Source organism: Gymnogyps californianus, chromosome 14 (assembly GCF_018139145.2).
Source record: "Gymnogyps californianus isolate 813 chromosome 14, ASM1813914v2, whole genome shotgun sequence".
Lineage (NCBI taxonomy): Eukaryota > Metazoa > Chordata > Aves > Accipitriformes > Cathartidae > Gymnogyps > Gymnogyps californianus.
This window is the reverse complement of record NC_059484.1, coordinates 7,833,869-7,847,662: the sequence shown is the minus strand read 5'-3', so window position 1 is coordinate 7,847,662 and position 13,794 is coordinate 7,833,869. Positions and strand designations below refer to the sequence as shown.

Genomic DNA, 13,794 nt, shown 5'->3' with positions numbered 1-13,794 from the left:
TATATAAATACTTAAGATTCCTTTCAATTGCAATTAGAATACCCAGCTCATATGTTTTTGTAGCACCCAAGAAGTCAGTGCTAATGAAAATATTCTGTGTTATTCTTGCATTGTCCCTTGACTTCAGCAGACAATAATCATTTAGTAAAGTACTGAGTTAGCAGAACAGGGACACTTAATCTTCAGAGTACATAAAGCACAGCCAGTGGTAATGCAGGCACAATCACATCGACAATTACATCTTAAGCCCGGCCCGACTGAAACACTTCTGAGTGCCTGTCTTGATTTAGTCTTTATATGATGTTTACATGTGTATATTATGGCGGTTTTCCATCTTCTAATGGAATAAGACCTTTCACAAGAGGCCTAAACAGCCACCACTTAATGCAGACTTTCATTCACTACTCAGCAAAGATGAAAAGATGTAAATTTAATTAGCATTTCCCAGAACTGACTAGTTTTGTATTATTAGTGGAACTTCAGAACCTGCTTTATTAAATGTTTTCTTCAGAGCTGACCCAATTTGATCTCAGGACTTTTTTTTATAATAGGGGTGAATATAATGAAAAAATACTTCCTATAAAGCCCTCTAATTTGTATATTTATAAAAGCTTTAATGTTCCTATTTTTCTTGTTTTTAGGGGAATATGTTGTTATGACTACACATTTTCATTTGAAGAGAAAGATTGGTTACTTTGTCATCCAGACTTATCTGCCATGCATCATGACAGTGATACTGTCACAGGTGTCCTTCTGGCTTAATAGAGAATCTGTTCCAGCAAGAACTGTATTTGGTAAGCAAGACATATAAACCGCTTGGCAATCATAAGCCAAATAGGTTAAGAAATTGCATGGTAAAACTAGTTATGTGTAACATGATATTGGAGAACAACATGAGCCTGGACGTAGTGCAGTACACAACAGTTAACACGTTTCATTGCAAAGATGTAGCAGAAACTGATTTAAGGTCCAAAGCTTTTAAACTGATTGTAAAAAGAGACCTGAAAATATCTTAAGCAATCTATTGCAGTTCGCCTTTTCCAAAACAATAAGTATATGAATAAAACATTTCTGACAATGGCAATGACATTCATGGTGGGGACTGTCAAAAAGACTTTAATCAATGGGTGTTGGTCATTTGACATCCTTAGGCCCTTTGAAAATTCTTATCTTAAAAATCTTTTTCATCAATCCCTTTTGCAGGCTGCTGCTAAAGGTCTCCTGTTGAAATCAGCGACAATTTATTGTGCTTACAGTGGTGAATAGATGCACTCAACAAATGCAGTAAGAAGGCAATCTAAAGGACTCTAAATTTATACAGTTGTTTTAACTAGTGTTTTAACCAGTGCTTGCAAACACTTATCTTAAAATTAGAAACAATCAACTAGCATATTCTTTGGAGATATTAATCCAAGTCAAGTACATAATTAAAAAAAAACCCCAAAGATGTAACAAATCTTCAGTTAAGGAAAATAGAACCTGAGATTTCTGCTATGTGACCTAGTCTTTTTTGTAATGTTCAGATGGGACACCTGAATGCCTTTGGCAGGAGGAGGTGGAAGAACACACAGCCGAGTTGGCTTTCACACTTGTTTCCCTGCCTCAGGGCACTGCTGGGGCAGGAAGCCGTGGGCCCTCCTGCTTTGCCGAAGAACATTTACCCATTTACACTGGACAGAGCAAAGCTGGAGAGTCACAAAGGCTGATGTTGAGAAATGCAGACTCTGAAACTCTTGTTGAACAAGAGCTATTTTTATTGACCTTTTCTGGCACTCTTCACAGCTGCGCTTTAGTTTCCCAGTGCCTCTGGAAATCAATCACACCTTGCATAACCTTAGACTTCATGAACCAAGTAGAGGCTTTCGGTTGATATACAGATGTACATTTACAGAAGAATGGTTTATACCACAGTATAATTAAATTTGATTTACATAATTTTGTTTAGATTAACATCTAAAATTAGTTCTGAATTTTTATAATCAACTTCACTGAGAATTAACCTGGGACTTTTTTGGGCCTCTGTAGTCAAACCTATTGAAATTGTGACTATTTTACCCCTTTTTGCACGTGCCATTTAAAAAGAAATGTCAGATCATCAGTTTGAAATGCTGTACTTCATTGTCCCTAGATGGAGAACAAAATTTCCTAGTCTCACAATGAGTAACATGCAATACTGCACAGTGTTCAAGCTGCTATCTTCATAGGCTCAAGAACCCACACATTTCTGAAAGTGTTCCTTTTAGAAGACAGTTACTTAGTAAATAGTCTTGTGTTTACTCCGTCACTACGTATCAAGATAGCTTTTTCATTTCTTAATGGCAGTGAAACAATGCTTCAGAAAATTTTGCATGAATGTACATACATACAGAAGCATAACTTACATCGTTTAGTCCACTTAGTACCAGATAATAAAAATTATAAATTCTGTTTTGCTACTATGTAAAAGAAACATAAGCTTACTAGTAATGAGTCAAAGACAAGATTAAGTTGTCTCTCACGGAAGAAAAATTGCTTCCTCATTAGGCACTAACAATTCAAGCTCTTTACACCAGCACATAAATACATTGTTCATTATTTGGCCTATTTTAGACCACTGCACATTTTCACTAACACTCAGTGCAGCGAAGATGAACTCGCAAGACACATTCAATACATGATATTGCAGTTGTCAAGGTAACTTGTGGACATGTGATTTGATGTAAATGTCTAGCCTGCACTTGTACATTTTTTTTCAAGCAGCTGCAAGCAGAGCGAGTTCAATACAGTCCTGCTTGCTCTCTATGGCCAGTTAAGGGAAAAGGTTCATCAGCAGTGAGAAGCTCTGATATCAGAAATGCAAATTACATTATCATCGTTCTTACATAAATTCTTTGCTATTTTCAGGTCATCAGTGAATACAGGGACAGAAATCTGTAAAACCATCAATTCAAATAAATGTAGTATCAATAAAGCTTAGTGCCTTTGAGTATACATTTGAAGGAGCATATACCAAATAAGCTGAATGAAAACGACAATTTTTTTAGTTTTCTATCTAAATATCTTAGAACTGTTGCAAGAAAGAACTAAAAATGTTAAATTGTTACATCTGTAGGACAATTCGCAGGGCATGAATAAGGAACGGCAGCAATGATTCTCCAAATACCAGGAATCATAAAGTAGTATCCAGTCCACAACTCAAAATATTATTTCCATTCCAACTTTAAAAATATTATTCTACTACAACAATGTCAAAGAACAAAGGTACAAAAGATGTTTTGAAGATCCTGCAGCTTCCACAGAACTTGAAATTTGATATCCTCAATTAGCAACTGAATTTAAGTGGGGAAGTTTATAAGAATTAGGGGTGAAGACAAGGCTTTCCCATCTATTGTAACAGTTGAGAAACAAAGCACAAAATATGGTCACTGATCTAAAGACACTAAAACTGTTTGCTTTGCAGGAGTGACAACTGTCCTGACAATGACTACTCTGAGCATCAGCGCAAGGAATTCGCTCCCCAAGGTGGCCTATGCCACTGCTATGGATTGGTTTATAGCGGTGTGCTATGCCTTTGTGTTTTCTGCACTCATCGAATTTGCAACAGTGAATTACTTCACAAAGAGAGGCTATGCATGGGATGGCAAAAGTGTCGTTCCTGAAAAGGTAACACCACTTAATATCTATCCCAACAGGCCATACTGTCTTATGCTTGGTCACTATATGGGGTTTTTTTAGCCTGTTAGAAATTCTTCTTATTTAGAATAGTAAGTAATTATTCCAAAAGAGTTTTCTTATGTGTTCACACACAGCATTTCTACACATAAATTACTTAGACATTGAGTACCTCAATACTACTTCTGACATACTGGATGATATTTAATGCTATCAATAATTAAAAATTTTACTGAGATTTTGACTTGTGCGACTGAGCAGAAGGAAGAAAAATGTGTATTTTTTTTAAGGGAAGGCAATTAATTTTCTAGTGTTTGAGCAAGAGAAAATGTGGATGCGTCAGTATAAATGTAGGAAAAAATCTTGTGGCTACTGTATTTGACAGTTTCCAAAGTATATTGCTCCCCAGCATTAACTTCAGGAGGACTGCTCTGTGATCATGAGTAAATAAATCACCGCAGGACTTTTTCTTTCCTTTCTTTTGCCTCCTATCATTTCCCTATTTTTTAAAAATAGAAATATTATTTTTACTTCAGGAGAAATTGATTTGTTTTGGGAGAAGTATTGACAGTTGTGTTGGGAGTGTGCAATCCTGATCTGTACCTCCCTGAATGCAAGAGAGACATCACACTGACTCCCTTTGATCTGGGATCAGACCTGGTCTGTAAATCACAGGTGCATCAAGAAATTGTTAAGGACATTTAGGGGATGAAAGAGGAAGTTTCCCTTTTCCTATGAGTTATCATGTCAGCTGCTTCAGTGAGGAAGCTCATTTGGTTGGTTTTTGGGGTTTTTTTTGAAAGAGAGATCTTGAAAGAGACTTTTAACTTGCCTAATTAGTTATTATGAACATTCATAGACTAGAGATTCAGCAGAATAAATATTTGGAGGAGCAGATGTTACTCATTGGTACATGAATATACGTGTTTAATTCAGGAGTGTATGCCTATATTTTTTTTTTTTTTGCTATTTTATTTACAGAAGTCAGTGAGAAAACAGAAGTAAAATTAGGACATTTACACAATGACAACTAATACAAAAGTATTGTAGAACAAATGAGTGAAGTGATAAAACAAACTTACAGTAATGAGCTGCACGACTGCTGGTGAATACTGAGTTTTCAGTTACTGATGATACTTTCATTGAAAATAATTTGATTCTTTGTTGTGCTCCTATCTTCATGATATCTATTGTAAAAAATGGGCTGTATTAATAGAACAAAATCCTTAAATGTTAAATATTGCCTTGTCAATATAACCTACCTTGTACCATAGCTACTATAATCAGCCATTTCATTTGTTTCAAAGAAAATTACATTGTCAGAAAAAACATGCCAATATAAACACAATATTCAAACACTGTTTAAACCACTGAAAGATTTATGGCTTTGCATTCCTCAGCAGGTAAGGGTCTTTATGTGTCATTTGATATAAGTCAGCAAAGACATACCAGTACCTGGTAGAGTGCATTATCTGCAGATGTAAGGAAAGGCAAGCAAGGCAAATGGTGAACAGAGCATCGCAGCTTAATAAAATTCAGAGCTCTAATTAGCTGTCATATTACTTTTTCATAAAGTTGAATTTGACATGAAATATTACGACCCTGACTGGTGTCAGGGCTTTCTGTGGATCCGATTCCTCATGACATTTAAATCTATAGAAAGGGTCTCCTCTGAGACTTCTGTGAAGCGGTTCTTTGCCTGCTGGATTTATTGCTGCTCACTAGAGTATCTGGCTGAGACAGAAACAGGACTGGCTTTGTACTCAGTAAGCGTGCTAGCAGCCTTCCTGCTCAGGAGGAAAAGAACGGACAGACAACTAAAAAAAATCTTTCTGACATTGCCTTTTTGCTTTTCTGAGTATTTTTTTCAACTTGTTTGTTCCTCCTATTCAGCAGAAATATTCTAAGACAATTTGAAGCTTTTTCTTAGCCTCAAGCTAACGTGAATATTATTGTCATGAAACAAAAAGCATCTACATCAGAGTCGTTATGTGAATCCCTTTTCTTACTAAGTAGCAGAAATTTGACATTTCAGCCTTCATTTCCTTCCTGCGTGGGGCTCCAAGCCATGCTTCAACAAGCCTCTCCCCACTTGCTTTTGCAGCTTCCCTTCACATTCCCAAGTGTCCTGCAGGAGCCTATATGCTCCCTGAAATGTTCACCTCTTGAACAAGAACTTCTTACCAAAGCCCCCCTACTGGGTGGTCTATATAGCTATTAATCTATAGTTGATCTGTCATAAAAAGTACTGTGACTACTTTAAAAAATATTGCCTCCGTGGGACAGCTGCTTCTTGAAAACAGAAAATTCTATTTGCTATCTTGTGAAATAACATAATAGATCACCTCCTGCTGGTATTTTCTCTTTAGTCATGTCTTTTTTTTTTTTTTTTTTCCTTCTAAGAGGATAAAATGGATAACATTTGCCTATTCTTTTTGTGGGAAATACTGCCTAAAGATTTTCTAAGCTCTTGGGATTTTTTTGTTATCTGTTTTTTTCTCATAATCAGAGGAACTTGGAGCAAAGTGATGCTTTTCTTCACACCTCCTTAATGACCCACTACATCTCTCTTCTATGTTTATCCCTGTGCAGTGGCTGGAGGAAGGGTTTGGACTTTCTGCAACAGGGACAGTTGAATTCCAACTGGTATCCCTAGATGTCAAAATTTAAATTTCTTCCTACAGGTAGATCCCAGAAGTAGAATACTAGAAAATATAAGGACCCAGGGGAAAAATCTAAGTATTCTTTCTGATCAATAAGTTCTTCTCCACTAAAAGATTTTCAATACATTCTTGCTTTAGCAATATGGGTAGGTGGATGTAAAAATCATACAGCTATTTAAGTCCTTGTATATGGAATGACATTTCAGCCATTATGATCCAATTGTAACATTCAAACAAGAACATTAAGTTTCTATTCCATAATGCATATGCTTTTGGTGTAAACTGTTAGCGAACAGAATAGTGGCAGCTTTGCATTTTATTAAATAATCCACTCTTTTGGTGCATGGTCACATGATATTTTTATTGTATATTTTTATGTATGAACTGTGTTAGAATGCGTCATATGGCATTATTTGTCTTAATATTGGAAAGTTACATTAAGAAATTCAGTGTCTTTTAAAGTTTTTGTCCTGGTCAAGAAGCATAGCTGATTAAAGGAATATTGAATTATGAGTGGTTTGTCACTGTTGATTACCATTAAAGGTAATTTTGTCAATCAGTGAGCCTAGCTATCAGTGTAAGTCCTCATTATAGTTTATCCATCATCTAATTTAGTTTAACTAATACAAGTAATGCAGATGGATGATTTTGTCTTCACCTAAATATTTTGCATGAGTCATGTATCCAGACACTAACTTCTTTCTTACAGCTTGGTAAAATTTGTGGTATAAATTCAACTAATTGCAAAATTTTACGGTGCTTTTTCATAATCTTATCTGTTGAGAAGATAGTGAGAATAAAACATTTTCTTCTTTCTTCAGCCAAAGAAAGTGAAAGATCCTCTCATTAAGAAAAATAACACGTACACAGCTGCAGCTACAAGCTACACCCCTAATATTGCAAGGGACCCTGGGCTGGCAACCATTGCTAAAAGTGCAACGATTGAGCCCAAAGAAGTTAAGCCAGAAACAAAACCTGCAGAACCCAAGAAAACTTTTAACAGCGTCAGTAAAATTGATCGACTATCAAGAATAGCCTTCCCATTGCTTTTTGGAATCTTTAACTTAGTCTATTGGGCTACCTATTTAAACCGAGAGCCCCAGTTAAAAGCTCCAACTCCACATCAATAACCTCATTTATTCGTATAGTTCTGTTTTGTCTTTTGCTCTGGGAATTGCTTCCCGTTTTCACATACAGTAATTCCCATTTGCTTCATTGCCTCTGTCTTAAAGAAAACAAAGATTTCTTTATTTAACAAAAGGTAAAATATATCTGTATATTTAAAAAACCTGTATGTGAGGGCGAGAACAATATAAGCTATATACTTTGGAAAAGTGATTCTGAAAATGGGAAAGAAAGAGTTGTAGAGTAACGAAAAAAAGAAAGGAAACCATTTGTAGATAGCTTAGTACTGAATGTCCCCAAAAGGTATTGTATATGTACGATGTACGTGAAAAAGATATTTTTATTCAAAGGATTGTGGGGAGTGGGAAAATATTCTTTATGATGTTCCTGATGCACATACTATACCGTACCATTTATTGAACCACTGTTTATAATCTTTTCAAGGGTGTAAAGCTTTCCATTTGCTGAACCCCATAAGATATGTTATTTTCCTAATCCCTTTTCTCTTCTATATTCCAAACCACCTGACTTATAATATTAAATGATCTTTACAGAAAAAGGAAATCTACTCACTCTAGGTACAGTTTGTCACTGTATAGCACATAAGATCTAATGGTAACAAATGCTTTAATCTGCTGTCTTACTGCAGTCTTGTTCTAAGCATTAAGTTGTCACTAGACTAGATTTAAAACCAGTTGCACAATCAAGTGCAGATCCCAAGTTCCCTCTATCACCTGTGTAATACAAACAATTCCTGGATGCTTTTACAGATAGCTTTTACTCATCACTATGTTTTAGAGAGTTTAAAAAAAAAAAACAAACAACAACAATTTTTGCAAGCTCTAGATATGTTGAATGTATTCTTTTATAAAATGATACATTAAAAAGAAGCTTTAGACTGAGATTTATGGATAGCAGAAAGACAAAATATAGTATTTAAATAATATATGTAAATATGCAGCATGAGATTGTACATTTTTTTACTTTTTTAAAGTTGTGTTCTTAAAACATTGTGTAGAATTCACCTCTTAGCTCTTAATATGTTGTTAAATGCTCAATAAAACATATTTAGAGCCTGAATAATAATAAAAAAAAAATCAGTGGTACTGGAAAGCCTAAAAAAATAAATACGCAGAAAGTGCTTGGAATTAATTCCATTTGTAAAGTGGTTAAGTGTACAGTAGCTTGCAATTTGACAATGTCATCCAATGTATACTATTAGATTAATGACTGGTCTGCTCAGGTCATGCATAAATACTAAAGTATGAGATTATATTTGGTAGGTAAAAATGGTGAAATATTTGTTAAGACAGAAGTTCATCTGTATATTACTGCTATATTTGCTGATACATAACTGTTACAATAAGTGATGTAATATATGTAGCATTAAATACAAAAAAGTCATACATAAAAGAATGTACAGGAAAATAGATTTTATTGAGTAAACTTACTACATTTCATTTTTACTGTAGCAATATATTTGTAGGAACAATATGTAAGGGCTTTAAATACAAGATGTCCATTTTGCAGGTATTGTGCTCCCTTTAAAAAAATCCTAGTCAGTATCATTACTGCTGATTCTTAGAAATAAAATTTCAGATAAAGATTTTTCAAAGAGATGGGAAGGATGGTGGATATTTGCAAGCACCAATTAAAAACACGTTATACATGGTACTGAATGAATTTTAAAATCGCACTACATGAGCCTCCAGAGAAACAGCTACTGAGAGTCAAATTTCATAGGCAATGTTTTCTAAACTCTTTCTCAATAAATCAAAAAGTTGATATTCTCTATCTACAAAAGGAAATAGTTAATGTTTTATTTAGAGAAGATTTTTTTTTTAAATAATGCTTCATTGTCTAACATTTGGTCCTGTCTAAACTTGATAAGTTATCTGATTGGAGCTTATTAAAAGGGGATGTGTCATCTTCTGGTATCATGTGTAGATATATGTATAGAAAAAAATAAACTATGGCTCTTTAACTTCTGTGTACTTGTTTATCTTGTTATTTTTGGCGTTAAACTAGTGTGTTCATTTAGGGCATTTTATCTTTCTAGCAATTCATAGCTACCTTTTGGTCTGCATTTTGCACATTAGATGTGAATATTACTTAACTAGTCTGCTTTTTGCTATGCAATGATTGCATTATATCACCTCTTAGTTAGTCTATGCCAATAGTATTATACTGTATAAACTTGATTGCACAGTTTATCAAAGACAAGGTATTCTCTATGTAGCTTTTTTACAATGCTTTGCTAAACCATGTAATAATAGTAAGTCTTCCTTGAAAATAATGATACACTCTTATAGAGGACAGTTTCTGTTTACTCCTGGGATAATTTTAAAAAGATGACATTGAATGTTTATTGCACCTCAGTGCAGTGATGTGGCAATAAAACCTAAATCTAATAGAGGTTGTTTATGGCAGAAGCATGTATTGCTTTACAGAGTTTAGCAAAAGCTCTTTATTTTATGTCAGACTGTAATTCTATTATAATAATAAAGCTAAAAATGTTCAATAATGAAAGTGAATGTTTTACTTTGGTTTTCTTTAGTTACTGCCTTGTATGACATATTGCTTGATAAACTGCTATTCATTCAAAAACTTAGTTTCTTTGGATTTGGTAATGAATGCAGTTTTAATAGACGTAATTTTCTGTCCAGTGTTTTCCAGGGACAAATATAACAACAGGAATGTTTCCAAAATCTGATCCGACATTCAAAAAAAGACAGTTCAGTCTGTACGATGTATATCCAGTAAAGAAATTAATTGAATCAGATGAACAATTGTTAAGGTTTAGTATCACAACAATGAATATGATATAGGGTAGGAATAGAATAAAACGCATTGTCTCCCAGATAAAATGGCAGATAAACCAGAGAGTGAGAGAAAAAAATGTGGGTATTTATGTTATAGATTTAACTGTTTAAATAAATGCACAGATCTAAGGAAGACTGTTAGAAGAGAATCTCAGGCTGCATAAAATAATATTATTTCACTTATTTAATGAGCTGTGGGGATAACATTCAAACAAGCATATGTATAGCTTGAAAATTTTAATTCTCAACTCTTCATTCTTTCCCACATAGAAAAATACAGAGAGAAGAAAAGTCATGCCAGTGCATTCAGCCCTCAAATTTTCTTGGGAAAGTTCCTGGAAAGCAAGACTCATGCTTTTATGTAGGGGGAGACAACCAATTGCAGACATACAGTTTTAGAGGATTCAAAGCAGGAAAGGATGATATAAGTGTCCATATGTATATAACAATATTCATAGTGTTCTTGAACACTATGGGCCCTACAGAAAGATTTTTCAAAATGGAAGGAAAGATTGTGTTAATACGGACTCAGATTCTATTAACTTGTTATGCTTTCCTCTATTTTGAATGAGAATAATGCAGTCTCAATCCCCGTTCCTTGCCTCCTACTACTAACTCCAGGGAGATGAATCCCTATGGAAACCCACACAGGATTTTCTGGAGGAGTATGGCAAAGAAAGTGGTGAGCGACTCTGAACACCCGCCTGCTATGTTCACATGCCAGATGCAGAGCATACATGGGGATTCTCACATCTCCTTTGTCACTGCTCAGACATTTTTAGGCAACATTTTACTTGAGTAAAATGAGCGAAAATGTCTAGATGCAACAGGATTTGACTCAGAGAAAAATATATAGCACTATTCAGCTCCACAGAGTGGAAGAACAGCCTTGTCAGATGGCAGATTCACAGTCACCAGACAGCCCAGCATGACACCCTGACATGGCATTGCTGTGTTTGCTCTGATATTACGTAGTAGGGGAAACTCCTCCAGTTTTTCTTGTATCATCCCTAGAAGCTACTGCAGGACTGTCTTAATGACCAAGAACTTTTTTTACAACATCAACGACTTTCTTAATGATATTCTTTCTCTCGGTCTGACTATGCGAGACCTGAAAAAACTGATTTCTTTTTCTCTCTATCTCCTTCTATTTTTCACCAACATGGTAAATAATAAAAGCTTATGAAACACCCTAATGGCTAGAAAATGGGGCACACACGCTTCAGGGAGCAAATAATAAGAGAACCTCTTTCAGCCTGTGCTTTGTATCTGAATGAGTGTCCAAATAAATTAGCGTGACTGAGGAAAGTCAAACTTTTTCTTAGAGGCTGTAAAAATATCAGTCATGCTTTAAAAGATAAAAACTCAAGATCTCCTCAGACTTTTTATAGCAGATCCACAGAAGAAAAAAAAATCCTCCTGCTATGCATAAACATGACATAGCTTAACGAAAAATGTGTTTGCAGTCTTAGCACATGAATTTTGCAAGTGAAGTGTATTATCAGCTTGTCAAGCTGTTGCTGTCATGTTACATTTGATTACAAACTACGTCAAATACAACAAGAGAGGTAAAAGCCTTGAAATGACAAGTTTCTATAGGCTCTTTCACTCTGGCTATAGGCCCATCCAAACAGGCAGGATGACTTCACAGCTGCTGATAAACTTATTTGATTAAACTGCTTAGGGCATTTGAAGATGCTCTGAGGAGATTTTGCACTTGCAGCACAGCTGTTACATGCATTTCACCCAAAGACTAGAGACATTTCCCCTCAAAAACCTGCAGACAGACAGATTGACCAAAGGGCACTGCTTTTCTGAATGTGCTGTCAAGGGAGGAAAGATGTATTTGCTGAATGCTTTCTCCAATCAAGGACATTTGAATGCAAACAGATAGGATGAATTTCTTTCCAAGTATCCTCATATATGAAGTATTTAATTAACCTCAAGTTGTACAAGCCTAAGGATCTGAACCAGGCCTAAGATGCTAAATTTCTTTAGAAGTGGTTTGCTAGTGGCTGCCCAGAATGCACTATCTTTGCTACATGATAGTTTTACATGTATACAGAATTTGCTTAATACTAGGTGACTAAAGGGCCTTATAGGAAACAAAAATTTAGCCGCTATGGGATTAATGAAAACTGCTTTAAAAAACCCCACATACTTAGAGGTCCTATTCCATTACTGCCCGTAGCAGCAGTGGTTTGTAAGCTTCTAGGATTGCTCTGCATTGTAGTGATATTTATTAATGTAACAAATTTACTGCAAGGATACGAAAAATTCCAGAAAAAATTAAATGGAAGAAAATCTTTTATGGTCATATAAAATCAAAAATAAACCCCAGTGAAGCTACAATAGAAAGATCTTTCTCTTAAATTAAATTACTTTTTTTATGGAATATCTTACGAAAACAGAAAAGTAGATTTCAGCCAAGAATCTTTTAAATGAATACACCTTTTGAATAAGAGAAAAAGCCAACAGAGGCCACAGTGAAAATCTCTGCCAATTGTTAGGACCTGCTGTAGGGAAATAAATTTAAGAAAGAAAAATAACATTTTTCAATTAAACATAGTGAACTAAATTAAGAGGCCATCTCCTTTTTGGAAGAAATTGTTGGTTTCAATAGCTTCAGGAGGCGTTTTAGACACAGGTTTTGCTTTGATTTTGTTTTTCTACAAAAACCCATGAAATTCAACTTCAATTTTCATCTTTTTCCTGTCTGAGGGGTTACAGCAGTGTGGTGGGTTGACCCTGGCTGGACACCAGGTGCCCACCAAAGCCACTCTATCACTCCCCTCCTCAACTGGACAGGGGAGAGAAAATATAACGACAGGCTCATGGGTCGAGATAAGGACAGGGAGAGCACTCAGCAATTACCGTCACGGGCAAAACAGACTTGACTTGGGGAAAAAAATTAATTTAATTTATTACTAGTCAAATCAGAGCAGGATAATGAGAAATAAAACCAAATCTTAAAACACCTTCCCCCCACCCCTCCCTTCTTCCCAGGCTTAACTTTACTCCTGATTTTCTCTGCCTCCTCCCCCGAGCGGCGCAGGGGGACGGGGAATGGGGGTTTGGGTCAGTTCATCACACATTGTTTCTGCCGCTCCTTCCTCCTCAGGGGGAGGACTCCTCACACTCTTCCCCTGCTCCAGCGTGGGGTCCCTCCCACAGGAGACAGTCCTCCACAAAATTCTCCAACGTGAGTCCTTCCCACGGGCTGCAGTTCTTCACAAACTGCTCCAGTGTGGGTCCCTTCCACGGGGTGCAGTCCTTCAGGAACAGACTGCTCCAGCGTGGGTCCCCCACGGGGTCACAAGCCCTGCCAGCAAACCTGCTCCAGCCTGGGCTCCTCTCTCCATGGGGCCACAGGTCCTGCCAGGAGCCTGCTCCAGCGCGGGCTTCCCACGGGGTCACAGCCTCCTTCGGGCATCCCCCTGCTCCAGCGTGGGGTCCTCCACGGGCTGCAGGTGGAGATCTGCTCCACCATGGACCTCCATGGGCTGCAGGGGGACAGCCTGCCTCACCATGGT

General features: G+C 36.3%; 1 protein-coding gene across 1 annotated transcript in view; it reads left to right on the top strand.

Moving 5' to 3' along the window:
• The window catches only part of GABRA1 (gamma-aminobutyric acid type A receptor subunit alpha1), a 41,381-nt gene extending 33,937 nt beyond the window's left edge, over positions 1-7,444 (top strand). Inside the window, exons 8-10 of the mRNA XM_050905648.1 lie at positions 642-794; positions 3,440-3,642; positions 7,136-7,444. Of these exons, the coding sequence (XP_050761605.1) occupies positions 642-794; positions 3,440-3,642; positions 7,136-7,444 (665 nt within the window). The remainder of the gene's footprint in view (positions 1-641; positions 795-3,439; positions 3,643-7,135) is intronic.
• The last annotated feature ends 6,350 nt before the right edge of the window (positions 7,445-13,794 follow it).